At 44.0% G+C, this 27,078-nt stretch overlaps 1 protein-coding gene across 21 annotated transcripts in view; it reads right to left on the bottom strand.

The window, feature by feature from the left end:
- Ank3 (ankyrin 3) overlaps positions 1-27,078 on the bottom strand; it is a 484,298-nt gene that overhangs the window by 163,129 nt on the left and 294,091 nt on the right. For all 21 annotated transcript variants that reach the window (XM_021205641.2, XM_021205642.2, XM_021205643.2 and 18 more), the window contains one exon: positions 12,530-12,628. In XM_021205641.2, the coding sequence (XP_021061300.1) occupies positions 12,530-12,628 (99 nt within the window). The remainder of the gene's footprint in view (positions 1-12,529; positions 12,629-27,078) is intronic.

Here is a 27,078-nt window from a genome sequence, read left to right as displayed (position 1 = left end):
GCGTGTAAAGACACTTGTCAAATAAACCTGGAGGCCTGGGTTCCATCCATGGAGCTCACACAAAGAGATAAATGACTCCACACAATTGTCTTCTGATATGAACGTGAACGTGCATATCCTATGTACACAAAGAACAATTAATTAAAAACATTAAACCCTTATGGTTTAAAGAGATGGGATTACCCTCCCAAGAATGTACAGGCTGATTCAGGATGAGACCAGAAGGGATGTGGTTACAGTGCAGGAAACGAGCCTGGTAGGTGTGGGACCCTAGGATTATCCCCACACGGTAAGGGTATTTGCCAGGGGAGATTAGGGCTATTAATAATGACAAGTCAAGACAACCAAGGGGCAGGGAAGACCAAGTCCCAAGCTCAGATTTTCAACAGTCACCCTTCCTTCTGCTACAGCCTAACGCTTATATATCCGCTCTCTCCTGCAGATAGGTGGACCCTGCAGACTCAAGACAGAAAGATTTTCTCATCAGAGGGAGAGCAGGGCCCTGGAACTCTTGCAGTCTCTGCTCCTTCAATCACCTTGCTTCAGTGAGGCAGTCAGATGTTTCCCAAGGTCAGATTCATCAGTTCCCTTAAACTGCCAAGAGCAGCCAACGGGAGAGTCCTCGAAATGCTTTTAATGCTGGCTTCGTCCCATCATCCGCAAAGGTGATCTGGCACTCTTCAAATTATATTGCTTTCAAGGACAGTCTCAGCAGGGGAGAGGCCCCACAAGGAAGCTGGGCATCCCGTCACGAAGGCCAGCTGGACAGGTGGGGCTGCCTGAGCTTCTAGGGACATTTGTAGGTCAACAGAAACCAGCACTGGGAGTTAAGGGAACACCCTTAGTGAGCACAACAGTTTTTCACAATCAAGGACACTGAGGTTAAGGTGTGTATACCCAACAAGTCATACTTGATTCAGTCAAAAAAGAATATGGAAAAGTAGCAGACATTCACTATGCCTTAGATCTTTTGGACAAAAAATAAAGAAAATGGCATGTCCCTCGAAAGGTTTTTTGTTTTGTTTTGTTTGTTTGTTTGTTTTTTGGCTTTATTGCTGAATGGCGGCTTAGTTTCCAGAGCACAGTCTCCCAGCACAGAGCTCTGTTTAAGAAGGATTCCAGTGTCTGCCATTCACTTCTCTGTGAACCATAAGTTCTTCAGGGTGGTGGTACTAGTGAGGAAGCTGGGTGGATAAGGATGCTGGTGAGCAAGCATGAAGACCTAGGTTCGAATCCCCAGCATCCATGTAAGGAACTGGTCACAGTCAACGCACACCTTCTGCCTCAATGTTGCCGGTGCTGATGAAGGAGTGTTGGGATGTGGGGGCAGGCAGGAAGATGCTGGGGCTTTACCAGTTGCTATCAGCCTAGTCAGAAATCAGTTCAGGGGGAGACCCCACCCCAAGGCAAGATGGCAGAGCATAAAAGACTTGACAAGGATCTCCAAAAAATTATTCTCCACACTGGCACAGCCCCGCACATACCAACATCTACACGCACACAATTAAAACAACTCTTCAGGGTGGCACTTCAAACCTGTTAACATCTAATCTTGGCTTTCTCTGCTCCCTTCCCTTCTCCAGTAAGCACGCTTGTGGTCGCCCCTGCCACGAGACAATCTTTTGAGAGACACTCATTCCAAGATCCACATCCTTGTTGTCTTAATGATACAGCGTCTCTCTCTCTCTTATTCTTTTATTATTATTATTTTTAAAATTTCCTTGAGACAGCATCTCATGTAGGCCAGGCTAGCCTCAAACTCACTATGCTGCCCCAGGCTGACCCTGAACTCTAAATTCTCCTGCCTCTACCTCCTGAGTGCTGGGGTTCTAGGTGTGCACCACCATGACCTGTTTATCCAGTACTGGTGACTGAACCCAGCTTCCTGCTACATGATCAGAACCATTCCACTAGAGCAGTGCTCTTCAACCTTTCGAAGGCTGTAACCCTTCTTCATGTGGTGGTGACCCCAACAAATAAAATTATTTCCGTTGCCACTTCATAACTGTAATTCTGCTACTGTTATGAATCATAATGTAAATATCTGAAATGTAGGATATCTGATATACGACCCCTTGTGAAGGGGTGGTTCAACTCCTGTGGAAATCGAGACCCATAGGTTGAGAACCATTGCACTATAGTGTATCTTAGAAGGCTCTCCAAAAACTCCACGTAACCTTTTCTACACCTCCTTTGGTGAAGACCTAGCTTGCCCTTACAGCTGTTGCCTATCAGTGTCCCAACATCGGGGGTTCTGTTTTTTCATCTTTGCTGTCTCTGGAGGGGAAACTTGCAAGGGCACTGCAGAGAGACTCCCCAACCCTTGATCTGCTACAATCCCTTAACCCCACCCACCACCATCTTAGCACCAGAATCTACCTTCAGAAAAGGATTCTGTCTGCCATGTTGCTTTGGCCACAATCTCTCTACCCCATGATGCTCCCTCTTAGTAACTTTTGGAGTTCTGTTTCACGTCACACCTTAACTTTCCTTGTATTCAGAGTTGAGCTGGGCTCTCTCTTCCCTTAGGTTTGTACAGTGAGGCTCTGTAATAGAGAAATCTGCCTGACTTATCAATTGTTTTAAATAAAAATTTATTTATTTTATGTATGTAAGTATACTGTGGCAGTCTTCAGACACACCAGAAGAGGGCATCAGAGCCCATTACAGATGGTTGTGAGCCACCATGTGGTTGCTGGGAATTGAACTCAGGACCTCTGGAAGAGCAGTCAGTGCTTTTAACCACTGAGCCATCCCTCCAGCCCCCCTGACTTATCAACTTTTAAAATTTGTATCTTTACTGTTACCTGTATATACACACATTTAATGTACAAAGGTACCCACAGAGACTAGAAGAGAATGTCAGATCCCCTGTACTTGTAGTTCCAGGTGCTTATGGGTACCAGAAATCAAACATGGCGTCTCCAGAGAGCAGCAAGCATCTTAACCGCCGCACCCTATTTCTAGGTGTTCTTTAATAAGTATCATGAATACTTTTTTCTTTAACATTAGTCTAGCCTCCCCTAGTCCCAAAGGTAAGATAAACGATGAAGAGGTAACTGAATCTAACAAGGCATGATGGGACCCTCCGTGTCAGGGAGACTGAAATGGGCATGGGGAGCATGGGGATAGCCTGAACTAAAAAAGGCAGTTTGAGGCTATCCTAGACTACATAGTGAGGCCTTATGTCAGAAAACCAAAAGGGAACAAAACAAAAACCCAACAAAAGGAAACAAACTAACCAAACAACCCCCCCCAACTACTAAGCTAATGACCAGAGTGAGCGAATGCCTTGTCAAGAGTGCCTGTTGGTTTGGTTTTGAGTCCTTGTAGTCGGTAGTTCAGCCTGACTTCTGACCTGGTATGAGGGCAGAGGGATGACCTTGAACTTCTAACCCTCCTGTCTCCCCCCTCAGTACTGAGATTATTAGGTTGGCACATCCCTTCTGTGTGATGCTAGGGTCTAACTCAGGACTTCATCAATTCCAGGCAAGCATTCCACGAACTGAGCCACATCACCTGACCTCAAACTCATCATTATGCAAGTATTTCCTAGTTCAATGATCATGGTTGAAAAAGGATGTTTCCGCTCTGCACTCATTCATGTGTGTGTGTGTGTGTGTGTGTGTGTGTGTGTCTGTGTCATGGCATGCATGCGGAGGTCAGAGGACAACTTCAGGAGCTGAGTCTCTCCTTCTACTGTGTGGGTCCTGGGGACCAAGTGCCAGTGGCCAGGCTTGGCTGCAAGCTGCTCTCCCTGCTGAGTCATCTCACAGGTTCCCTGCTTCCTCTTTTGTTTTGGATTCATTTTATTAAATGCTGAAACACTGTTGAAATATCTCACCCTTTAAAAACAACTACAAAACAAAACAAAACAAAAAACTCAAAAATAAAAAATAAAAATAAAACAAAACAAAAAAGCAAAAACAAAAAACCCCAAGCCCCAAACCCCTGAAATTCTCACTGGAGGAAGCCTTTGGTCAATTAGACTGGAAAGCATGACTCAATCTGTTAACTCTCAGAATTTGCTCTAATAAGATTTTCCTTTCTTGTAAACCCGGATATTGCATGGTTTTATGGATAATGTGCTTGCCAACAAAACACTTGCATATTCCTCTCTTTCAAATTACACAAATGCTGCTGGGTCCTTTTTGTTTGTTTGTTTGGCACAAGAATTTTTTTTTTTTAAACCAACCCCTGCAAACTTGCAATGTATGTAAAGTGTCAATTACAAGGAGTCCTGGACCAAAATGGAAAAAAAAATTGCTGTTCTCCAACCTCATGTAACATTAACTCCCATCTGACAGATTCTTGGCACAGGCAATTTTGGGGGAGGCGAGGGAGCCCACTTCCATACCACACATATATAACAGACTAGACAGGATTGAGTGGGAAGCTGAGTTGCCATGGTGACATTATGGGCAAGAAATGAAATTGCAAGGGGTTGGCAATTTTCTTTCCAATCCCCTAGATTTTTTTTTTAAAGCACTAACGTAATGAATGGGCTTCCCTTGGGCAGACTTTTGAATTGCCCATACGGGCTGGTCCTGGGCTCCTATTTCATTTTGGTGACAGTAATCTTGTAAGTGAGGTAGGAGCTGCGTGCTGCTGGATGAACAGAATGCTCTCTCCTGTTATTCAAAGAGCCAAGCCTTATGTACACAGAGACCCAAAAGACCTTCCTTCAGTCTGACCTTTGTGCACAGTACAGAGCAGAACTTGGACCAGAAAGCTAGGGACAGTAGGGTGTCACACCAGAGAATGTTATCTAGAACAGACCCTTACCATCTGGACGCTGCACAAAGCCAAGTCTAGAGGGATATGCATTCGTGGCTGGGAGAGGAATTTCCAGAAGTAATGTGTTGATTTTGGTTTGTGTCCATTACGCTCATCTCTTTCTTTCCTAAGCATCCCCCCTTCCCCATTCTAGAGATGGAGAAGGAGGTAAAGCCAGGGGAACTCAGGGATGCTCTGAATGTAAAGTAGATGGTTATATTCTAACAGAGGAGAACAGAAAAGTAACAAGCAATAATGCACCCAAGAAGAGTTGGTTCGGCAGTCAAGACACACCAACTAACAGTGATTAGAGTTTAACGGAAAACATTCTTTATGTTGGCATTTCCACCCACTCAAAACTTGACTGGACCTTGCTTTAAATCATAGGCAGTTATAGAGTTAACCCAAGAGAAAATGGAGAGCCATTTTTAATGTCCTCTGTTACATGAGCTTTATACTTGGGGTCTTATTTTATTTGGACCACTGTTCCATGGGAGAGGTCTTGGGGGCTCTATTTATAGATCAGAAAACTGCTCTGGGGGTTTGATGCAACTCTCCAGGGTCGTACAGGAAGCCCAGGGTCACAATGAGAGCTCATGTGTAGACTTGTCTCTGAAACACTGGGATTCGTCTACTACGACAAATACCAATCCATACACGCGTCCAGTACTCTTTTCCAATCAAGACTTCATTTCTGACATCTCTCTATGGATGTAGGATCTCTTCCTTCTCTTCCTGATTGCTGCGCTAGTCATTCAATTAAAATGAAAATAGGAGCTGGTGAGATGATGACTCAGCATGTAAAGGTGCAACGTGTCCCCTGACCGCCCCCCCAAGTATGTTGTAGCCTGTGTACCTACATGCATGCATATGCAAATCTAAAAAGAGAATATGAAAAAAGTTGAAGGAGAAGAATGTGAAACCCTTTGGCCTTTCTCTACTCATAGACTACATCTTTTGGAGAGAATACAACTGTGTATTATCTGGTGTTTCTACGCTGGCTTGGTGGGTTTTGTGTCTCTTGTCTTGCTTCAGGTTGAGTGCTGTTTAGAAGACTAAGCGAAAAGAATGCTCATCAATCCATCCATCCATTCATTATTTACCTATCAGCTACCTGTATATTCTCATTCTCATTCTCTCTCTCTCTCTCTCTCTCTCTCTCTCTCTCTCTCTCTCTCTCTCTCGTCTTCTCATTTGACTTTTTAGCTAAAGCCTTTTTATGATGGTGATTGCCTGAAGACTATACTATATACCCCACATGACCATAATCCAACTATCATTGTGTTATACAGCAATATCAATCTTATGAATGTTACATGTTGAAGTAATATCATACTTAACTTTATGAATAGCATGAGAATTCTGTAATGTAATTCCATCCATTCTATTTGGTTTGATTCGGGGATTGTAAATATGACACAATTCTCATGTATTATAAATCTCCCAACAAACCAATTTGTTAAGTGCAAACATTAAATGTGATTATACATTTTCTGGAATTAGACACTTGGTATGCACAAATATGTCTCAAGAGAATGTTATTATGTTTAAAAATTCACATCAGGACTCAGAATGGAATCCAACAGTGAGTTATTTATTTCTTGACTTTGTTTTAAGAAAGGGGCACCATCAGGATGTTGACAGTGGATCACTGTGGGCTACTTTGGTGTCTAGATGGTTTGAGTTAGTTCAAAGAAGTTGGACCTCAGTGTTACCAAACCACACTAGGGGGAAACAGGAGATTAAGGAGGGTACCTGCACCTGTGACAGAACGTCAAGTAACAAAAGCAGTGACCGTTTGGAGCTCTCTAGTTAGAATCTTCTACAGAACCGGGTATGCAGTTTCTATGCATGCCACTGCACTACTCCTGAGCAAGGTAAACAGTCTTTCCAGTGTGCCATCGAAGCATCAGGACAAAGAAAAAGAGCCCCTTGTCTTTTTCTGAGGAGGTGGAACGCATTCATTCCTTCAAAGAGGAAGCCTGGGGTGTTTCATCTTTACCACTCTGAATTTAAGCAAATGCTCTCAAGGTTCAATATCTGCTAAGAGTTATTTTTATTTTATGTGGATGAGTGTTTTGCCTGTATGTGCATATATGTAACGTGTGTGGGCTGGTGCCCGAGTTAACTAGAAGAAGGTGTTGGATCCCTTGGAACTGGAGTTTCAGGTAGTTGTGAGCTGCCATGTTGGTGCTGGGAACTGAACCCGAGTCCTCAGGAAGCTAGTATACGCTCCTCACCACTGAGCGGCCCCTCCAGCTCCTATCAATATTTGGGGTTTTGTTGCTGTTGCTTGTTTTTTTGAGATGGGGGGGTATCTCATACAGTCCAGTCTGACCTTGAACTCTTGATCCTCCTGCCTCTCCTTCCCCAGTTCTGAGGTTAGAGGTATGCAAACCCATACTGGACTAGGCTCCCAACCGTTGTGACAGAAAACGAAAGCTATCAGTCCATTTTCTATAACGTGAAGAAGTATTTTCAATAGTCTTGGTCTGTGGATGAACCTGGAATCTTTCATGTTGCCCAATGTTTGTGCCAACAATTTGAACTCTGAGGAGGCTGTATTTTAAAATCGCCTCTCGAGAGAGGCTGTGATGGTTTGTAGATGCTTGACCCAGGGAGTGGAACTATTACAAGGTGTGGCCCTGTTGGAGTATGTGTGCCACTGTGGGTGTGGACTATAAGACCCTCACCAGAGCTGCCTGGAAGTAAGCTGCTAGCTGTCTTCAGATGAAGACGTAGAACTCCCAGCTCCTGCTGTACCATGCCTGCCTAGACGCTACCCATGTGCCTGCCTTGATGATAATGGACTACATATCTGAGCCTGTAAGCCAGCCCCAATTAAATGTTGCCCTTATAAGAGTTGCCTTGGTCATGGTGCCTGTTCACAGTAGTAAAACCCTAAGACAAAGGCTTTTCTATGACCTTGTTTTTGGCAAGAATTTGTTTTTAACGAGGACAACCACATTCCCAAGATTGTAAAGGCAAGCAGAAGTTTGGTTTTCTTTTTCTTAGTTTTAAACTGAGAAATATAACCAGTTCCATTGCAGGGCGAGAGAGAGAGAGAGAGAGAGAGAGAGAGAGAGAGAGAGAGAGAGAGAGAGAGAGAGAACGTTGTAAGGTAAATATCTATGACTGTGTTCTCTGGAAAACATTCTCAGGGTAGTAGATTGAAGGAATTATGAAGACCTCCCCCGCCCCACTCCCGCATCTGTATATCAATTTCTTCTCGCTCTTACAGGAGACTTGAATGTCACTGAGGTTGGGGAGAAAAATTACATCACAGAAGGACCAGGGTCCAGTCAAGCCCATTAAGGCCTTTTGACAAATGTAACATTAGGGAGCCTATCTTATTTCCATATGTTCAGTGAATGAATACTTTTGGAGTATGCAGCATATGCAAAGTGCTATGTTTACTGAGATGGACACGTGTGTATTTCTGTGCTAAGGTGTGGCTTGGTGTGCAATGTTGAGTAATGGAGTATGTGAGGATGGGGCACTGGGTGCCTTGTAGAAAAGCTAGAAGGACAGGTCAGGCTTAGAGACTTGGTGCCAGCATCCCAGAAATCAGCACTGCTTGCTCTCAGAGCCCCCAAGGCATCTTACCAGGAAATGCAAGCCTGCAGCCTTATTAGCAAACGGCGAGAAGTTAGTCAAGAGAGGCATTTAGAATTGTTCTAGAATAAGGACTATATTGAGTCTCTGACTGGGCTGGGGACTGACGCAAAAGAAACAAAAATGGTAAGAGACCATCTGCCGCAGGGAGTCCTCCCTCAACAAGAGCCCAACCAACATTCCTGCTAGCCTGGAAGACAGGGAGAGCTCAGTGCAGAGAACAGCAGGTGGTCCTCGGCAGAGCATCCTTGGCTATAAAGAAACTCAGCCATAAAGATCCTGTTGGAAAATAGCAACTTCCACAAAGACCTTGAATCAAGAGCGGCATCTAGACCAGGTCCAGAGTGCTTCCCTGGTGAGTGCTCACACCCCACCCACTCCCACCATCATCCCTGGTGAGTGCTCACACCCCACCCACACCCACCATCATCCTTGGTGAGTGCTCACACCCCACCCACTCTCACCACCATCCCTGGTGAGTGCTCACACCCCACCCACACCCACCATCATCCGTGGTGAGTACTTGCACCTCACCCACTTTCACTGCCATCCCTAATGAGTGCTCACACCCCACCCACTCCCACTATCATCACACAAGCACCTCCAGGCATGCCACTCTGTTGGCAAAAGCTAGGATGAGCCAGGTAGTTTCATCAGTTCAGCACAATGGCCCTGGGGACTTGGGGAATGCTTTCTTGCAATGGAATAATCAGAGGCCCAGGTCCTCTGGAACATCAGGTTCTCCTAAACTCCAGGAAGATTTATATGGAAGCATCCTGATACTTTTAGTACGTCTCTTCTTTTTTTATCTCCATGGTGCTGGGGATTGGATCTAGAGACTTCTATATGCTAGGCAAGAGTTCTTCCATGGTGTTATGTCTTAGCCCTAATTACTCTTTGTGTGTGTGTGTGTGTGATAGACATGTATTGTGGAGGGTCATAGTTGGGAACCATTCATGCAGAGAATGCCATGTAGGCCACAAGTTTGAGGGATACACTTCACTCTCCTTCCTTTATTTAGGCAGGACTTTGGTCTGCACAGAATTAGAAATGTCCCCCCTCCCGACCCACTCCATAGCAGAACATAAGGAAGCAAGACAGGCTTTCTTCTTCTGATTCCTCTAGGCCAGTGGGTCTCAAAATTGTAGGTTGAGACCCCTTTGGGGGCCGGACACATATCAACTATCTTGCATATCAGGTATTTACATTACAGTTCACAACAGTAGCGAAATTATCGTTACGAAGTTGCAATGAAATAACCTTATGGTTGAGGGTCAGCACAGCTCAAGGAACTGTATTAAAGGGTCGTAGCCCCAGGAAGGCTGAGAACCACTGATCTAGTAGCGCTTCCTTCATATCCACATTATTTCCCGATAGGGCTGAAGGCATGCATGTCTAGATAACACTGAACATGTAGTAGTGAGGGGGGACCCCTCCCCCTATTTATTGACAGTAAGCCAGAAGTCCAGGGGCACAGAAATAAAGCTGCCTGACATGTTATCCACATCTCAGTTAATTGCTGATGCTCATCCGGACTTTAATGTTTGTCTCCCTGTCTTGTGGCCGTATGCAAACCCTGTTGCGGTTTGAATATGCAATGCCCCCATGGGCTCATGTATTAAAATAATTGGTCCTCAGAAAGTATTGCTGTCTGGGAAGGTTGTGGAGTCTTTAGGAGCCTTCCCTTAAGGAACTGGGAGAGGCCTTGGAGCTTTAGGGTCCTGCACCACTTCCTGTCCACACTCAGCTTCCTGTGCCTTTAAGATCTGAGGAGGCACAGAGTCCTGGGTGCATACACCTCCTTCTACACCTCAGCTGCCTGCTGCCAGGCTTTCTCTGCCATGATGCGTTGTATCCCCCTACAACTTAAATGAACTCTCCTCCCTGTAGCTGCGGGGTTTTTTTTTTTTTTNTTGTTTTTTGTTTTTTTTTTCAGGCATTTGGTCACAGAAATGAGAAACCTTATTGCCCCTTGATCTGAACTTCCCGTGGCAGTGGTTCTCAGCCTTCCTAAGGCTGCGGCCCTTTAATACAGCTCCTCCTGTTGTGGTGACCCCCAACCACAAAGTTGTTTCACTGCTACTCCATAATAGTAATCTTGCCCCTCTTACGAATCGTAATGCAAACATCTGCTATACAGATGGCCTTATGGTCGCGGCCCACAGATTGAGAACTACTGTTCTATGTAGTAAAGACTACCAGCACAGAGAGAAATAAGCTCATCTTCAATCAGCTAACGCCCCAGAGGCTGGCCCGGTTCCCCAGGCGGCCCCTCCACCTGTCAATCCTCTGTGACAGAGACTCCTAGTGTTCACAACGGATCCTGCACATCCTGGCGACTAAGTTGCAAGAGAAATCACTGTCCCCACCAGCTGTCCTCTACAGCTTCTTTCCAGAGCTCATGCACAGCAGAGCTAAGAACAGGCCTAGCTTTCTTGGCATACTGACAATTTCTATTGCGATGTAGAAAAGCCAGTTCAATAAGACCCAACTCAATTGCTCTGTAGAGAGATAGTCCTTCAGGGGGCAACGTTTACCATTCCTTATTTCTCTCTCTAGTAAGATTGATTCTCATAGGGTGTGGCTGCACTTTCCAAGTCCACCAAACACCCAGGCAGGGCTGGATTAGGGGCGGAGTGCAGAAAGTCAGCCAGCCCACGGTCTCATGGTTTTAGGACAAGTATTGTCTCTGAGAGAAGTAGACATCCAATGGTCACTTATTGGTTGGATGAATACATGTCATTAATAGTAAATAAGACAGTAAATCAAAGCATGACTGGAATACAGTTGGTCTACAAGGCTAGTTTTAGGATCATGGAGATAAGGACTCCTGGAAGTGGGGCCTGGTTATAAGGCAGGAATCCCATCTATGAGGCTTCAGTAAAACCACAACACTGTGTTTTGATCAGACTGTCTCTGGTTCGGATCTTCTAAAAACACATGAAACTAGAAAAAGGAAACTCTTTGAATGTTTTTCTTTTTCTTTTTGTAAGACCTATTTACTTATTTTGTGTATATGAGTACACCATAGCTGTCTTCAGACATATCAGAAGAGGGCATCAGATCCTGTTACAGATGGTTGTGAGTCACCATGTGGTTCCTGGGAATTGAACTCAGGACCTCTGGAAGAGCAATCAGTGCTCTTAACCTCTGAGCCATCTCTCCAGTCCCTGTATGTTTCTATTAACTAAGACTTTTACTTTATTTGGTCAATATCAGGTTCTTTTTTTTTTTTTTTTCATGTAATATATTTTGATCATGGTTTTCCCTCCCCCAGCTCTTCCCAGATCCTCCCCACCCACCTGACTCCATGCATTTTTACCACTGTGTTCAGAAAATAGGCAAACAAGCAAATAAACAAGCAAATCAAAATAGAAAGAAAGAAAGAAAGAAAGAAAGAAAGAAAGAAAGAAAGAAAGAAAGAGAGAGGAAGGGAGGGAGGGAGGGAGGGAGCACAAGAAATAGGCAAACACAAACCCCATTGTACTGACTGATTTTGTGTGTTAATTTGACACAAGCTGGAGTTATCACAGAGAAAGGAGCCTCCCTTGAGGAAATGCCTCCATGAGATCGGGCTGTAAGGCATTTTCTCAATTAGTAAACCAGGTGGGGAGGGCCCACTGTGGGTGGTGCCATCCCTGGGTTGGTAATCCTGGGTTCTATAAGAGAGCAAGCTGAGCAAGCCAGGGGAAGCAAGTCAGTAAGTCACATCCCTCCATGGCCTCTGCATCAGCTCCTGCTTCCTGACCTGCTTGAGTTCCAGTCCTGACTTCCTTTGGTGATGAACAGCAATGTGGAAAGTGTAAGCTGAATAAACCCTTTCCTCCCCAGCTTGCTTCTTGGTCATGATGTTTTGTGCAGGAATAGAAACCCTGACTAAGACACCGATTAAAACACAAACTTGCCTACCCAAGTCAAGGGCTCAGGTAAGAGCCGCACGTGTGGTAAGCCATACTCCGTAAACAGTAATTTAGACACATACCCACATATACAACAGTATATGAAGTGAGAATCATTTCCCAAGACACAACAACAAATCAGAGAGAAATAAAACGGTATTTGCCCACAGTATAGGCACCAGGTGAAGGTTTCTACCTCTGCGAGAGCCACACAGGCCCGGACTGGGCAGGGCACCTACCCTGGTCTTGGCATCGATCTTCGCACCCCGGTCCAGCAATAGCTTCACCATATTTGCATTTCCTCGCTTCGAGGCCACATGTAAAGGAGTGATGTCATTCTGCAGGGGAAGCAGAGAAGAAGTCACAGGCTTGATACACACAGCTTAGGCAGGACGCTGTTTCCCAAGCCTCTCCGACACTGGCCTTGCTCCCCTTTCCCCCCCTTTTAAGGCATAAATATTACACATCCCAACCCCCCTCTAACAGCATCCCTCCCCAAAACAAGACTCAAGAACTTGAAAAGAGGCAGTCTATTCGATGAGGCCCAACTTTATTTTATTGCTAGTGGTGTCTGACTACACGAATCTTATTTAGTTATTGTTTTGTTTTATTATAGTTCACTTGTTTTCACTGAGACAGGGGGATCACTAGGTGGCCTTGGCTAGTCTCAAGCTCACAAAGATCTGCCTGCTTCAGCTTTCTAGGTGCTGGGATGAAAGACAGACAGCACAGTCCTGAGGGCCCAAATCTTACGTTCCTTTTAAGATTTATTTTATTTTATGCATATAGGTCTACCTGCACTGCCAGAAGTGAGTATCAGATCCCCTTACAGATGGTTGCTGGGGAATTGAACTCAGGACCTCTGGAAGAGCAGTCAGTGCTCTTAACTGCTGAGCCATCTCTCTGAGCCCCAAATCTTATATCCTTCAGTTAATGTGGTTTTTTTTTGTTTGTTTGCAGTGCTAAGTACCTCATGGTTAAGGAAGAGCTTCCTAAGGACTTAGCTGAAGGAATGTCCTGGGACTCAGAGCTTTCCCAGACTCAGCAGGAATCTTGGGTTGTAAATGAGAGACTGTATTCATTGAAGTAGAGATTCCGTGGCCTTTGGTGCTGGTGCCTACATGTGTCTAAAAGCATCATTAGCAATTCCACTGCCCCTGCACTGACTGTTGCTTCTAAACCATCAGGGATGCATAAGTGTACATTTCCTGATGCTGGCTTCTCACTCCTGGGTGCCGTAGTATGAGTTGATGTCTCATTGTTCACAGTGATTCAGTGAGATCACATGTTAACTAGGCTCATGGCAATCATACATGCAGTTTCAGAGCCTATGCGATGGATGGCTACCAGGTCCTGAGCACTTCCTGCTCGTGAGGAACTGGACTGATCCCTCTTGACTTGGGTGGGGATGTGGACTCTAGGCCTTGCACTATGCGAGGCAAGAGTGACTCCAGTCCCTGAACTCTTAGTACCTTGGTCACTTTCCACAGGGCTTTACAATGTGCCCTGTGGTTCTTACAAGCAGAAATGGCCGGCATAACTGGGATTTAATTTCTCCACATCTTTTATATTTTTATTTTCTCTTTTAAAAAATCCATTTTTCGACAATTTCAAGCACACACACCGACATTCATGCGCACACACCTGCACACATATACACATGCACATGAATACACACATATACATATGAGCACACATTCACACACACACATGCATATACACATTCACACACACATACACACATGTATACACATGCACACGCATACATACACATGCACATACACATGTATACACATGCACACACATACACACATTACACATGAACATTCACACACATACACACATGTACACACATACATGTACACACACATGAACACACACATGCATACATGCACACACACACATGAACAGACACACATTTTGATCACATCTATCATTTCTCCACCCTACTCCCAGTGAACCCTTCTTTCTAACAAGGTCCCCTTCTTCCATGTCTTTTTTTGGTGACCCCTATGTTCATTTAGGGTTTCTTGCATGAACTAAAATGGCTGGGGGGTTATTTAAATGACTAACTTTAAACATATAGTTAAAAAAAATTAGAACATCCTATAATAAAAAAGTTCTAAACATAAAGTTTGAGGGAAAACCTATAGTGAATTTCAGATCCTCCTTATCCAGGTTCACTAAATATCGGCCTTGGAGTTGGGCACAGACAGAGCCTGCTTTGCACAGTCAGGGCCCTGAGTTCAAGTCACAGCCCCTACTCTACACCAATCAACCTTTGGCTTCTACCACACTGTATTCTCTTGCTGCAAGAACCAAGAAGAGAAAGAGAAGTTAATAAGTAGCTCAATTAAACCATCTTTAATGGAGAATGAGTCTTTTGAGATGGGAGCAGGCTAAGGAGAGAGACAGGGGGAGGATATATATGTGGAGAGAGACAGAGAGAGACAGAGAGACAGAGAGCTGCTGGTGATGCCGTTCATAAATAAAGCAGTGGGAACAACAGCCCAGTGTCTAAGCCTCCACCTGTGCTCAAGCTCTGGGACCCTTTCTGAGTATCTGGGGTCATCTTGATGCTTCATGTGCTCCCAGATCCTTCACAAGCCTTTCGCTCTGCAAAGCTCACCACTCTCTCTACCATTTCCTCTATGCTTATTCCTTCGCTGAAGACATCCAATAGTTTACTCTCTAAAACTTTCCACCGCGTTTATCTGACTGATTGCATTTTCATTGAGTTTGACATGAACTTTGCCCCAATATTGTCAGCAAATTGTTATGCTTGAACTGAAAATTATTTTATTATCTGTCTCCTATCTATCTCTCTATCATCTATCTAACATCTATGTATCATCTATCTATCTATCTATCTATCTATCTATCTATCTATCTATCTATCTATCATCTCTGTATCTATCTATCACCTATATATCTATGTATCTATCTATCTATCATCTATCTATCATCTATCTATCTATCTATCATCTATCTATATATTTATCACCTATGTATCTATGTATCATCTCTGTATCTATCGTCTGTCTATATATGTATCTATCTTTACGTGTACGTGTACGTGTGCTTTTGTGTGCTTATGCCATATGTGTAAATAGATGCCCTTGGAGATCAGAAGAATGACTTGGATCCCTGGAGCCAGAGTTACAGTGGTTGTGAACCTCTCAGTGTGGGTGCCAAGAGCTAAACTTGGTCCTTTCATAGAGCAGCAGGCGCTGTTAGCCACCGAGCCATCTCTCCAGTCTTTTGAACTTAAAAAAACAAAAACAAAAACAAAGGCAAGCAAACAAAACCCCGATAACTATACATTCTCTTACAGATGGGAAGATTGTAAAATCTCTTTATCTCATTATTCTTGGAAGCCAAAAAAATAAATTAAGGTTTACTCTCATAATAGTTAATAATTAAAGAGTAATAGATTATTTCTATTACTCTCAGATAGCAAAGTATAAAAACAGTGATTCATTTCTTAAATAAACCAAGAGTAAAACCTGCTTGGGGAAAACCAATTTAATGTGGTGGTACCGGTAGAGATTGCTGACAACTGGGTATTGTGTTACAAGAAATATATAAACCAAGTCCTCCCCTCAGGGCTCCGGGAACTCTGCAGATAAAACAACGCAGAAGCCACTCATGTATGACACTCACAGAGACCGAGGCGGCATGCGCAGGGCCTTGTGGAGAGAAGGACAACACACACCTCCATTCCTAACCCAGAGCTACTTTCAATCGATAACCACTGGCAAAGGAAAAATTCGTTTTCTTCAAGGAAGTCTCACTGGGGAAACAAAGCACTCTAAAAGGTAGGCCGTGTGCCCGGTAGTAGACAGCCAACACAGATGAGCTCAGTGTGAACTGTGGAGGCTCCTCATCTCAGAATGCTGTGTCAGGGCACGGTGGTTATTTTACTTTATATTATTTTAAACCTCACAGGTCCTTGGTGTATATAGTAAGGCTTCCAGTTTTATGTTTTGTGAGATTCCCGTGTGCATGTGTGTGTGTCTATATGTGTTCCTGGTTCCTGTGTGTGCACATATGTGTGTGTGTGTGTGTGTGTGTGTGTATGTGTCTGTATCTATATGTGTTCCTGACTCCTATGTGTGCATGTGTGTGTGTCTGCATTTATATGTGCTTCTGATTCCTGTGTGTGCACATGTGTATGTGTGTCCGTATCTATATGTGTTCCTGACTCCTATGTGTGCATGTGTGTGTGTCTGCATTTATATGTGCTTCTGATTCCTGTGTGTGCACATGTGTGTGTGTCTGCATCTATATGTGTTCCTGATTCCCGTGTGTGCACATGTATGTCTCTGCATCTGTATGTATTCCTCCTGCTGTTTCTATGGCTTTTTAACAAAATTTTCTGTTTGTTTGCTTTGTCCTAGTCTGACTTGCTTGTTTTTTGTTTTATCTTATTTTATTCTTCTTCTTCAGATGCCTGTTTGCTTTTTAAGGAGAGACAGAAAGAATGTGGATCCGGGTAGTAAGGGAGGTGGGGAGGAACTGGGAGGAGCTGAGGGAAGGAAAACTATAATTAGAATACGTTTTATGAAAAAGAATCTATTTTCAATAAAGGAAAAAAAGTGGGTAAAACTGATGCCTATACGTGTGTGTGTGTGTGTGTGTGTGTGTGTGTGTGATATCCCAGGACCTTGTGTATGCCAGGCAAACAATCTATTACTGATCTACATCCCCAGTCCCTAGATAAACATTCTGTGCACAGAGCCAGACCGCAGAATCTTGTACTTTGCAGGCCACACCACCCCAGAGGTACCTGCTCACCTCTGCCTCTCACGCACGATTGACGCACGATTGATCCACAAGCAAGAATGGCTACTCTGTGGACAGTCACGTGCTAAGCTCTGCTTTAGATCGGCCAGCTTCTGACCAAAGGCTTCAGCTAGGTGGACCGGGTTGGGAACCCCGGGTGACAAGCTCAGGGTGGGCTTTGCTGGGATTGAGGACAGCAGGAGGCTAGCATGCCCTGGGGTGACTCGAGGTTCCTCTGATTTGTCTGCTGAGTCCAGCCAGCCGCACTCTGTGAGCAAATCTAGTTTTGAGCCAGCAGGGGGAGCACTGAGCTAGGGAGCAACCCAGGAAGCAGTTGAACTGAGCTCAGTCAGCCCAGGATTAAGCTCACTGCTTCCCTGTGCTATTGTTGCTTAAGGAGAGGGATTTCCCAGGGTTGAAGCCTTCATTAACCCTTGTCACACAGGCCAATTGATTGGCAGGGTGAAGACTCCCAGTATCTTTTTCCTCTGCTTTCTTCTGTACTCTGTTCTCTCCCGCAAAGTTGAGTTAGATGGCCAACGGGGGCTTGAAGTCTAATGCCCTGGACTTCCTTTAGAGGAAGCCTTTATATTTCTACAACTCTTAGAAAGTATTATAAAAGGAACTGAGGGGACAGCTTAGGTGGTAAAGTGCTTGCTATGTAAGCTGGGTGCACTGTCACATATGTATAATCCCAGCACTGGGGAGGCAGAGGCACACAGACCTCTGGGCTTGCTGGCCAGATGGGCTAGCTGTCTTAGGGTTTTACTGCTGTGAACAGACACCATGACCAAGGCAAGTCTTATAATGACAACATTTAATTGGGGCTGCCTTACAGGTTCAGAGGTTCAGTCCATTATCATCAAGGCGGGAGCGTGGCAGCATCCAGGCAGGCATGGTGCAGGAGGAGCTGAGAGTTCTACATCTTCATCTGAAGGCTACAAGTGGAAGACTGACTTCTAGGCAGCTAGGATGAGGGTTTTAAGCCTTCTTCCACAATAACACACCTAGTCCAACAAGGCAACACCCACTCCAACAAGACCACATCTCCTAATAGTGCGACTCCCTGGGCCAAGCATGTATAAACCATCACACTAACCTAATTTGCAATTCCCAGGTCTCAGGGAGAGACTCTGCCTCAAACAAATAAGGTGAACAGTTTTTGTAGGATGGCACTTGAGGTTGACCTCTGGCCTTGATATGCACAGTATGCATATCTATTGCATGTACACATACACGAACATGCAATGAACGAGGATGTGCGCATGTGTGCACATACAAATACAGCTTGCAGATCTAAGGCTCTGTTTTTATCCTCGTAACAGTCCAATGGATGGTGCAAAAATAACTCTGTCTGTTAAAATGAGACATAGCTCTGTTCTGTAAGAATGTTCACTGGTGGCAGGGTTGGGATCACAACTCCACCTGCAGACCCTCTTACACTGGTATTCTGGGATCAGAATACCTCTGTCTAAAGATTCTGCTTCTCAAGTGTTAAATGACTTTATACTGACAGGCACTGGGTCCTTTGTCATCCTTGCATCCCATAAGAGCTAGTCCTGAGAACTGGGAGCAAATCAAGACAGAAGGCACTTCTGTGGAGGAACTGATGGATATTTGCATATTGATTCTTCAGTTAAGGAGAAGGTCTCCTGCCTTCCCCTCCAACAGGGCCAGAACTGTGTTTCTATTGTGAAGCCGACAGCAGCACATTGAAAAAGGTGGATGATGTCAAGAGACTGAGAGCTTTGTTTCTCAGAGCCTGTGTTTCCTACTGGGATTGTGTCAGTTGGTACGAGCTTGCTGGGCTTCAAGCTGGCATGAAGAGCCTTCAATTCCACAACTGCAGATAGAAGGGAGGGTTTGGATGCCGTGGTGGAAAGGCCAGATATACTCCTTACCGAAGCCTGGGCTAGCACAGAGGACCCCCGCCCCTGCCCCGGGCAGAGCCCAGCTCAGAGTGACAAGCAGCAGCAGCAGCCAACAGCATGAGAGAACTCTGCTGGACCGCCGGATGGGGGAGAGTGGGGAGGTTAGGAGGGAGGCAGAGATAGGGGAGAAGACTGACTGTAAGTGGGGTGTTTTTGAGTCTAGGCAAAGTCTCCATCGGCGGAATCTGAAGACTGGGTAACATGAAATCTCCGCTGGATCCATCCCTGATGACCAGATGCTGGCTCTCACATACACGCTGAACCTCTGTGTTATCTCTCCAGCTCAGTGTTCAACATTCTCAGCAGGGAAAACTCAAACGGCTTTAAGAGTCTATCTCATCCCGTTCAGAATGGCCATCTTTGTTAAACGAATGGCAGGGCACACTGGTGCGATGTGAGGAAAGAGGAACCCTTATATACTAGTAGCTGGAGCGAGTGTAAGCTTGCCTACCAATTAGGGAAATTGGTTTGGAGGTTTCTCAAAAATGGGAAACTAGAACTACCAAATGGTCCCGGTGCGCCCGTGGGGTTTCAGAACAGAGGACTAAAGTCAACATGCTACAAGACACTTGTGCATCCTGCAGGTAGCTGCACTCACAAAAGCCTCGTAGAGTCTGCTAGGCGTTCATCATCAGATGCATAGCTACAGAAAACAAAGTACCTGTATGCAATGACATTTTCCTGTCTGTGTAGTTTGTGCTTGTTCATCTTCGTGGATTCGAGAGTGTGCGCACATATGTGTGTGTGCATGACCATGTGTTGTTCCTATCCTTTCTGCCTTGTTCTCCCCACACCCTGCACTGTGTGAGCTCACAGGCTACCTGTGCACTTCTGAGGCCTCTCCTGTTTCTCTCTCCCACCTCCCTGTAGCAGGGCTACACTTGGACGAGAGATTCATATGTTTCTGGGCTTGGCTTTTATGTGGGTACTGAGGATCTGAACTTAGCACTTTTGCTCAGTAAGCCACATCCTCAATCCCTCAATGGAATTTTACACAGCAGTAAAGAAAAATAAAATCATTCCAATTTCACGACAATGAATTCGACCGGCTAACCAAAAGACAGACAGACTCAGGGAGACAAATACCTCGTGTTTTCCTGTGCTCAGAACCAAAGTTTAAAAGTGTGTGTGTGCATGCGGATGTACATGGAGATCACAACACAGGTAGGGGATCCTCAAGGGGTGCAGGAGACCTTAATGGATGTAGAAAATTGAAATGGCTGTGGCACATGAACAATAAAGAAGAAGAAGTGAGGACTGAGAAGAGAGGAAAGCAACCCGAGTGGGGAGGATACAGGGGACGGGGTGGAGGGGAGCAAATGAAAACAGATATACTTTGTATAGACCTTAAACAAATAATTAAAAGAGGCTGGTGGAATTTCAGCCAAGAGATGAAGTTCTCAAGAGAGCCTAATGAAATGCTTGGAAATATATATAGTATATATAGTATGTTGTATAATACTATATAGAGTATATTTATTATATATACATTATCTATATTCTGTATGTATTGTATTATATTTTATATATAGTATATATTTTCTACATATTATATATACTACATATATTATGATATATATTATATATATTAAATATATATACTATATACTAATATGATGTGGAAAATTATATATTATACTATATATAAAATATATAACATATACCATATATACTATAACTGAGCAATATGTAGAATATATATAGTATGTAGTATATACTATATAATATATAGAATAAATAAAAATATATAATCTCAGAAATGAAAAATTCTTTTGATTAGTCTCATAAGTAGACATCTTTAGAGCAGGGCAAAGAATCAGGGATGTTAAAAGATAAGCCAGTTAATAAAAATTTCACAGTAAGATTTAACGAGAGAGAAATACCAGGAATGGCATCAGAAGATAAGAGTCAGATGCAAGGAATGGGTGATGAATGGACCCAAAGCACTGTAAGAAACAGCATCACAGAAGCTGGAGGGGCAGATGGGTCACCAGGTCACCAGCTGAACACCCTCCCAACAAGTCATACGCAGGACACAGTCGGGTTTCTGGAGATGGAAATAAACTGTGAGTCTCCGGAAAGCAGGAGACCACTTACTACTAACAGACCTCAAAGAGGGAAACAGATACGGATATTCCCAAGACAGTAAGAGTGTGGCTACTGTGCAGAAAATGAGACCTACATGAAGAATGGAGAGGCCTCTGGAGACGACAAGGAGGAAGAGAAATATAAGAAATCTGTCACCACATAAAGTAGAAACAACCAGAATGACTGTGGGTTTCATGGTGTATAGGAAAATGTACACCACAAACTCAGGTGTCCCAGGGAGGCCTCAGAGCTCTCCCGTCACAGGACTGTCATGTCCTATGTAAGGTGAGGGGACATTAGAAAGGACACCGAGAGACACATTCCATAGGAAGTAAGTTACATGACTACATAATATATACGACATAGAAGAGCAGGAGAAGTCCCCCAACATTTGTATCTGTACATACACGCCTTTAAAAAGGGCTACACACATGCGAGCATGAGAGTGTGTGTGTGTGTGTGTGTGTGTGTGTGCGCGCGCGCGTGTGCGCACTGTGACAGGCCTGTGTCAGCTTTACCTGCTCAGCAACAACCCTCACATCTGAGCTTTGGGGGAGGCTCCCAGCCCAGATAGCTACTGAAGCTAAATGTATATTGCTAAAATCCCCTGCCCTTCACTGCGGCAGAAGGTCTGTGTTATTTGTGATAAGAAATCTAGATTAAAACACAGAAAAAATAACTTCAAGCTAGCTAGAGTCTTTAATCTGATGCGGTTTGTCTTTGAGATAGCATTTTTACCACGTAACTGAAGTTGACCTTGAACTCTTCACCTTCCTACCTGCCTCCCAAGTGCCAGGTTCGCAGTAGTGGCTGGCAAAGCTGGCCTGATAGGAGTTTTGAACAAACTAAAGCAGATTTTGCTTTAGTATGAATTAGCATATTAATGGAATGTGTTTTTTCTCTTTCACCAAAGGATTTTTTTTTCTCGATACATTCAAAATGTTACAGAATACATTAGCATTTGACAATGTGGTTTAACAGATAAGGACATCAGAATTTATTCGGTCTAATGGCCAGGAGAGAAAAAAACTCAGGGTGGTTAAGCCATTTACAGAACTTGGATCTGGCCAAGATCTACAGCTCCCAATTCCCAGGTGTCGTCCTTCCCCTTTTACCAAACCCTTCGGGCTTCCTTAAAACCCACAATTTCATCACCAATACAAACAGTACCTTATTTAACTTTTCTATAATGTTATTGAACATAATTACTACTCTACCTGAAAAATAAGCCTACCCAACAGCTTCCTTTCCCTGTCATTTACTTCTCAATAATTTTTATATATGGTGGCTATACACGCATGCATGCATGCATGCACACACACAAAGTCAAACTCATACACACATATATGCTTTATATACAACAGAGAGAGTTGGCTGTATAAATATTTACAGAGGATACTAACAGGATCTAGATAACTATTTAGAATATTGAGAGAACAAATGTACAGGATAAGCAAGCTTAATCATTTCAAAGTTCTGGGTCTGTTATCTGGCCAAATGCCTAACAAAACACAAATCATGGCTGTTTCCCTGTTGGGAAGGTCTCCCATCACTCTTACACGGGGCTTCCTGGACCTTTCCTCAATCACCTTCCACCTGGATGTTCAGATAGACCTTTGCATCCCCACCTTTACCCCTTAAAGGCATCAAACTATGAAACTATGGTAGGGTACATTTTGCCTCCTGCTTCTCATGAAGAGGAAAATATCACCGGAATACAGTCGCTCTCCCGGGCTTTGTGCAAGCGTGCTGGATCATTTCCTAGGAGATTTTACAATCACGGTTATTTTCTTTTTCTTCTTCTTTTTTTTTTTTTTTTTTTTTTTTAAAAAAGAAAGGACTTTGTTTTATTTTCGTTACATACATGTGTGTCCGTATCTATGCGTGGGTGTGCTCACGTGAACACAGGTGCTGTCCTAGAGGTCAGAGGTAATGAAACTCCTGGAGAGGAGCAGAAACTGCAGACAGCTGGAGCTGGGAACTGAACTTGGGTCCTCGGATGAGCAGCAATGCTCTTAAGCACTGGGCCATTTTTTTCCAATCCATTACTTTATTTGCTCTTGTGTATTGAGGATACGTGCTCGTGGGTGCCCGTGTACTGTGGTGCGTGTGTGGAGGTGGTTTTTTTCCTTCCACCTTTTTGTAAATTCCAGGGGTCAAAACTCAGGTTGCTGGGCCCCCACAGAAGGCACCTTTCCCTCTGAGTCATCTCAGAACAGGACACTGTTTACATGACAATGATTACCCCACCCCCAAGGCCCCTACAAAAACCTGTGCTATGTATTTTCAACTCTAAAACTGGCTTAGAAAAAAAGAAAGAAGATTGTTAACAATGAGTGTGGGACGGAGAAGAAACACTATGCTGGCTGGAACTTTACAGGCACTCCTTACACATCCACGTAGAAGCACAACTCACTGAGTGTGAGAACAGGCCTGGTACCCAATCTCCTACATGTGCTTTCTTGCTGGATGCTGGAGGGAATGAGCCATATCCTGTAATTTTATATGTGCGTCCAAGTGACAGAGAAATGCCTCCCCTACCGCGATCACAGGGCTGGCAAGAGATACAACTGTGGCAGAACACAACTTAAATTCTAGCACCTGAGAGGCAGAGGATACAGAGTTCGCACAGGCTCAAGAATGGGCTGGTCTGTATAGAGAGAGTTCCAGGCCAGAAAATTCACATGGAAAATGAGGAAGGAAAAGCCAAAAAAAAAAAAAAAAAAAAAAAAAAAAAAAAAAAAAAAAAAAAAAAAAAAAAAAAGTTCCTTATTGTTAAATCTCATCTAATACAAGATGGTCCTAGAAAGAGAGATACTAAGCTTATCCATATTTTACGAATGATCTCCAAGACTCAAAGTAATTTGCCCCAGTTTTCCTGACTCCAGGTTGCTACTTCCTTCACTAGGCTAGTGCTGGGTGGTGAGAAATCACCTACAGCGAGCTTCCAATCTTAGGGAAGTATGGAGAATCTACAAGAAGGCCACAATGGCAGTGGATTGGGGCTGCTGGACCGTCACACCACACCAGAGGCATACATGGTAACTAACAACACACGTGGTAACTAACAACGCACCCCTCAGTAGAAAGGGGTGGGGTCTTTCCTGCCTGTGGCTGTTAATACCAGAGATCTGGAATAAACAGTTCCCTCTGCTGAAGAACGCCTAGTTATTTCTCCCTTCTCAGCGTTCCCATAAAAACTCAAGTTCACTTTAAACCATCTCCAAGCAATGTCATTTCTGTTATTCCCTAGAGCAAAGGCAGGCTGATTCCCTACCTTGCTGTGACAATACAGACTTTACATCGGATTTAAATTAAACAAAGGAGGACTGATGACTGCGTAAAGAAATATGTGTGGGAAGGGTTACTACTAAGAGAAGTATATGATGCCACCTTAGCTCTGAGGGCCCCCAACCCCTATGGACTTCTGTGTAGCTAGTATAATGGGGTGGCTTTCAATATACTAATAGTGGCAAATTATGTATACCTTAACTTTTTTTTTTTTTGCCTCTACGTGCAGAGTGGAATAAGCCTTCTGTGACTCACACCGTGGCACAACCTCTCTCCAGAATTCTTTGCACCTTGAAAAGTGGAACTGTACCCAAGACCATATCTGTCAAGTGCTCATTCTGCTTCTGTCTAGGTGTCTGTCTGTCTGTCCAGGACATTTCATGGATGTGATCACTCAGTGTTTGCTTTTACTGTGATGGCTCATTGCACCCAAGCAGAGGTCCTTTGCGTGGCATCTGGTGTGCAGTATGTTTCTCTGACTTTTCTTGAGGTTGGGTGATAGTCTAAATGCATGGGTGCACCACCTCCTGCTCCATTCACCTGCCCCTGGACAGCGGGGTCTTCCGCTTCTGGGTTTTCCTGAACAATGCTGCTAGCAAGCCAGGAGGACAATCTCCCTCCACAATGCTTTCTTTTTGTGGGGCTGGGCTGGGCGTGTACCCAGAAGTGGAATTGATGGTGCCTATGATAATTTTTGCTTTCTCTCTCTCTCTTTTTAAAAAAAGATTTATTTATTTAATATATATGAGGGCTTTATCTGCATGTACACCTGTGTGCCAAAAGAGGGCATCAGATCCCATCAGAGATGGTTGTGAGCCACCATGTGGTTGCTGGGAATTGAACTCAGGACCTCTGCAAAAGCAGCCAGAGCCATCTCTCCAGCCCCCCTTACAATAATTCTGCTAAGCAAACAAACACTCAACTCTTTTAATGGGGCCCGATGATTTTACTTTCCTATCATGTGTGTAAGAGTTCCCTGGTCTCCAAACCCAGGCTTGTCTTATCTAAGCTGCTACCCTAATAGGCCTTTGATACACCATATCAATTCTTTGTTACTCTTGTTGTTTTAGAGCAGTGGTTCTCATCCTTCTTAAATCCATGACCCTTTAATAACAGTTCCTCATGTTGTGGTGATCCCCCCAACCCTAAAATTATTTTCATTGCTACTTCATAACTGTCATGTTGCTATGGTTATGAATTGTAATGTAATGTAAATATCTGATATGCGGAATATCTGACTTGTGAAATGGTCAGTCAACCAACAAAGGGGTCACAACCCACAGGTTGAGAACCACTGAGGTAAGCGTGAAGAAGGCTTTCACGCTCTGTAGACTAGGCTGGCCAGGAACTCATGGTGATTCTCCTGTCTCGGTACTAGGATTACAGTTGCCTCCCATGGTATCCAACTCTATGCTTTTTAAATATATCTTTCAAAGTGCGTTTCAGTTATTCCACAAAAGATGAGCAATTGGGTGTGAAGGGCTCAGGAATTCATAGGTCTAGCTAAGAGCTGCTGGCAGTTAACGGTTGCTAAGAGAGAGGCAGTGTTCTTCAGGAGTGTGGACCCACAGTTTGCCCATGTTCCAGTGGATGACTCTCTGCCCATGCACACACTCAGTGAGGTGTGATAACAAACAAACAATCAAATCACAATCAAAGATGTGAAATCGCAGTTGGAAGTGGGGTGTGCGGGAAGGTTCTGGGGAAGTTGGAGGAGATGGGGTAGATACAGTCAAAATACATTGTACTATGCATGGAATTCCCAAATGAAACTAACAAAAAGAGAAATGAATGCTTTTAACTCAGGGGTGGGGGTGGGGATGGTAGGGAAATGGGGTCTGGCAAACACTGAAGAATGAGATAGTAAATTGGGTGCTGGGGAGACAGCTCAGTAGTTATGAACAATGGCCGCTCTTCCAGAGGACTCAGGTTTGAATCCCAGTTTCCCCACAGTGGCTCAAAAACGGTTTGTAATTCCAGTTCCAGAGGATCTGACTCTCTTTGCTGGTTTCCACAGACACTAGGTACACAGATAGCGCGCCCAGACACATAGGCAGCAAAACACTCATACATGTAAAATAAAGTAATTAAATCTGAAAAAGTTTCAAAACCGCAAAACCGGTTTTCCTTTCTGTATATTGAAGAGTGCCATTTCAAAATTTAAGTTCAGTGAGGTTGTCTGGAGATTCTAGACTTTTAGTGATGCTTCTCATAAATAGAGTGGTTTCAATAAATCACTCCCAACCAGTTTCCTAACATTCTACCACCCAAACTTCAAAGCCAAAACACGGAAAGCCATTAGAATGGTAAGTCTCCCTTACCACTCAATCAACATTGATACATCCAGAGCTTATTTCCATGTGAGATTTTTTTTTATCCTTCTATTCCCCCTAGAAAGTAAATCAACTTTTACAGATTTTTGGGATCCCTGCTCTTTGGAAATGTAGCTTTATTTTTCTTCTTGGGTAATTGGCCTCCATTTTTTTCTTCAGATAAACAGGGCACTTGCTAAAGTTTCAGACACATGAAGGAATGAAAATGGTGCCTTTGAGGCTCCTAAACAAACAGGGCTAGAGAAAGAAGTCGCAGCAAGGGTGCAGAGCCTTTGTCCTAAGGAGCAGATATGTTCTCCTAAGGAGCAGATATGTTCTCCTAAGGAGCAGATATGTTCTCCTAAGGAGCAGATATGTTCT

This window comes from Mus pahari, chromosome 9 (assembly GCF_900095145.1).
Source record: "Mus pahari chromosome 9, PAHARI_EIJ_v1.1, whole genome shotgun sequence".
In the NCBI taxonomy this organism is placed as follows: Eukaryota; Metazoa; Chordata; class Mammalia; order Rodentia; family Muridae; genus Mus; species Mus pahari.
This window is presented reverse-complemented; position numbering and strand designations above follow the sequence as displayed.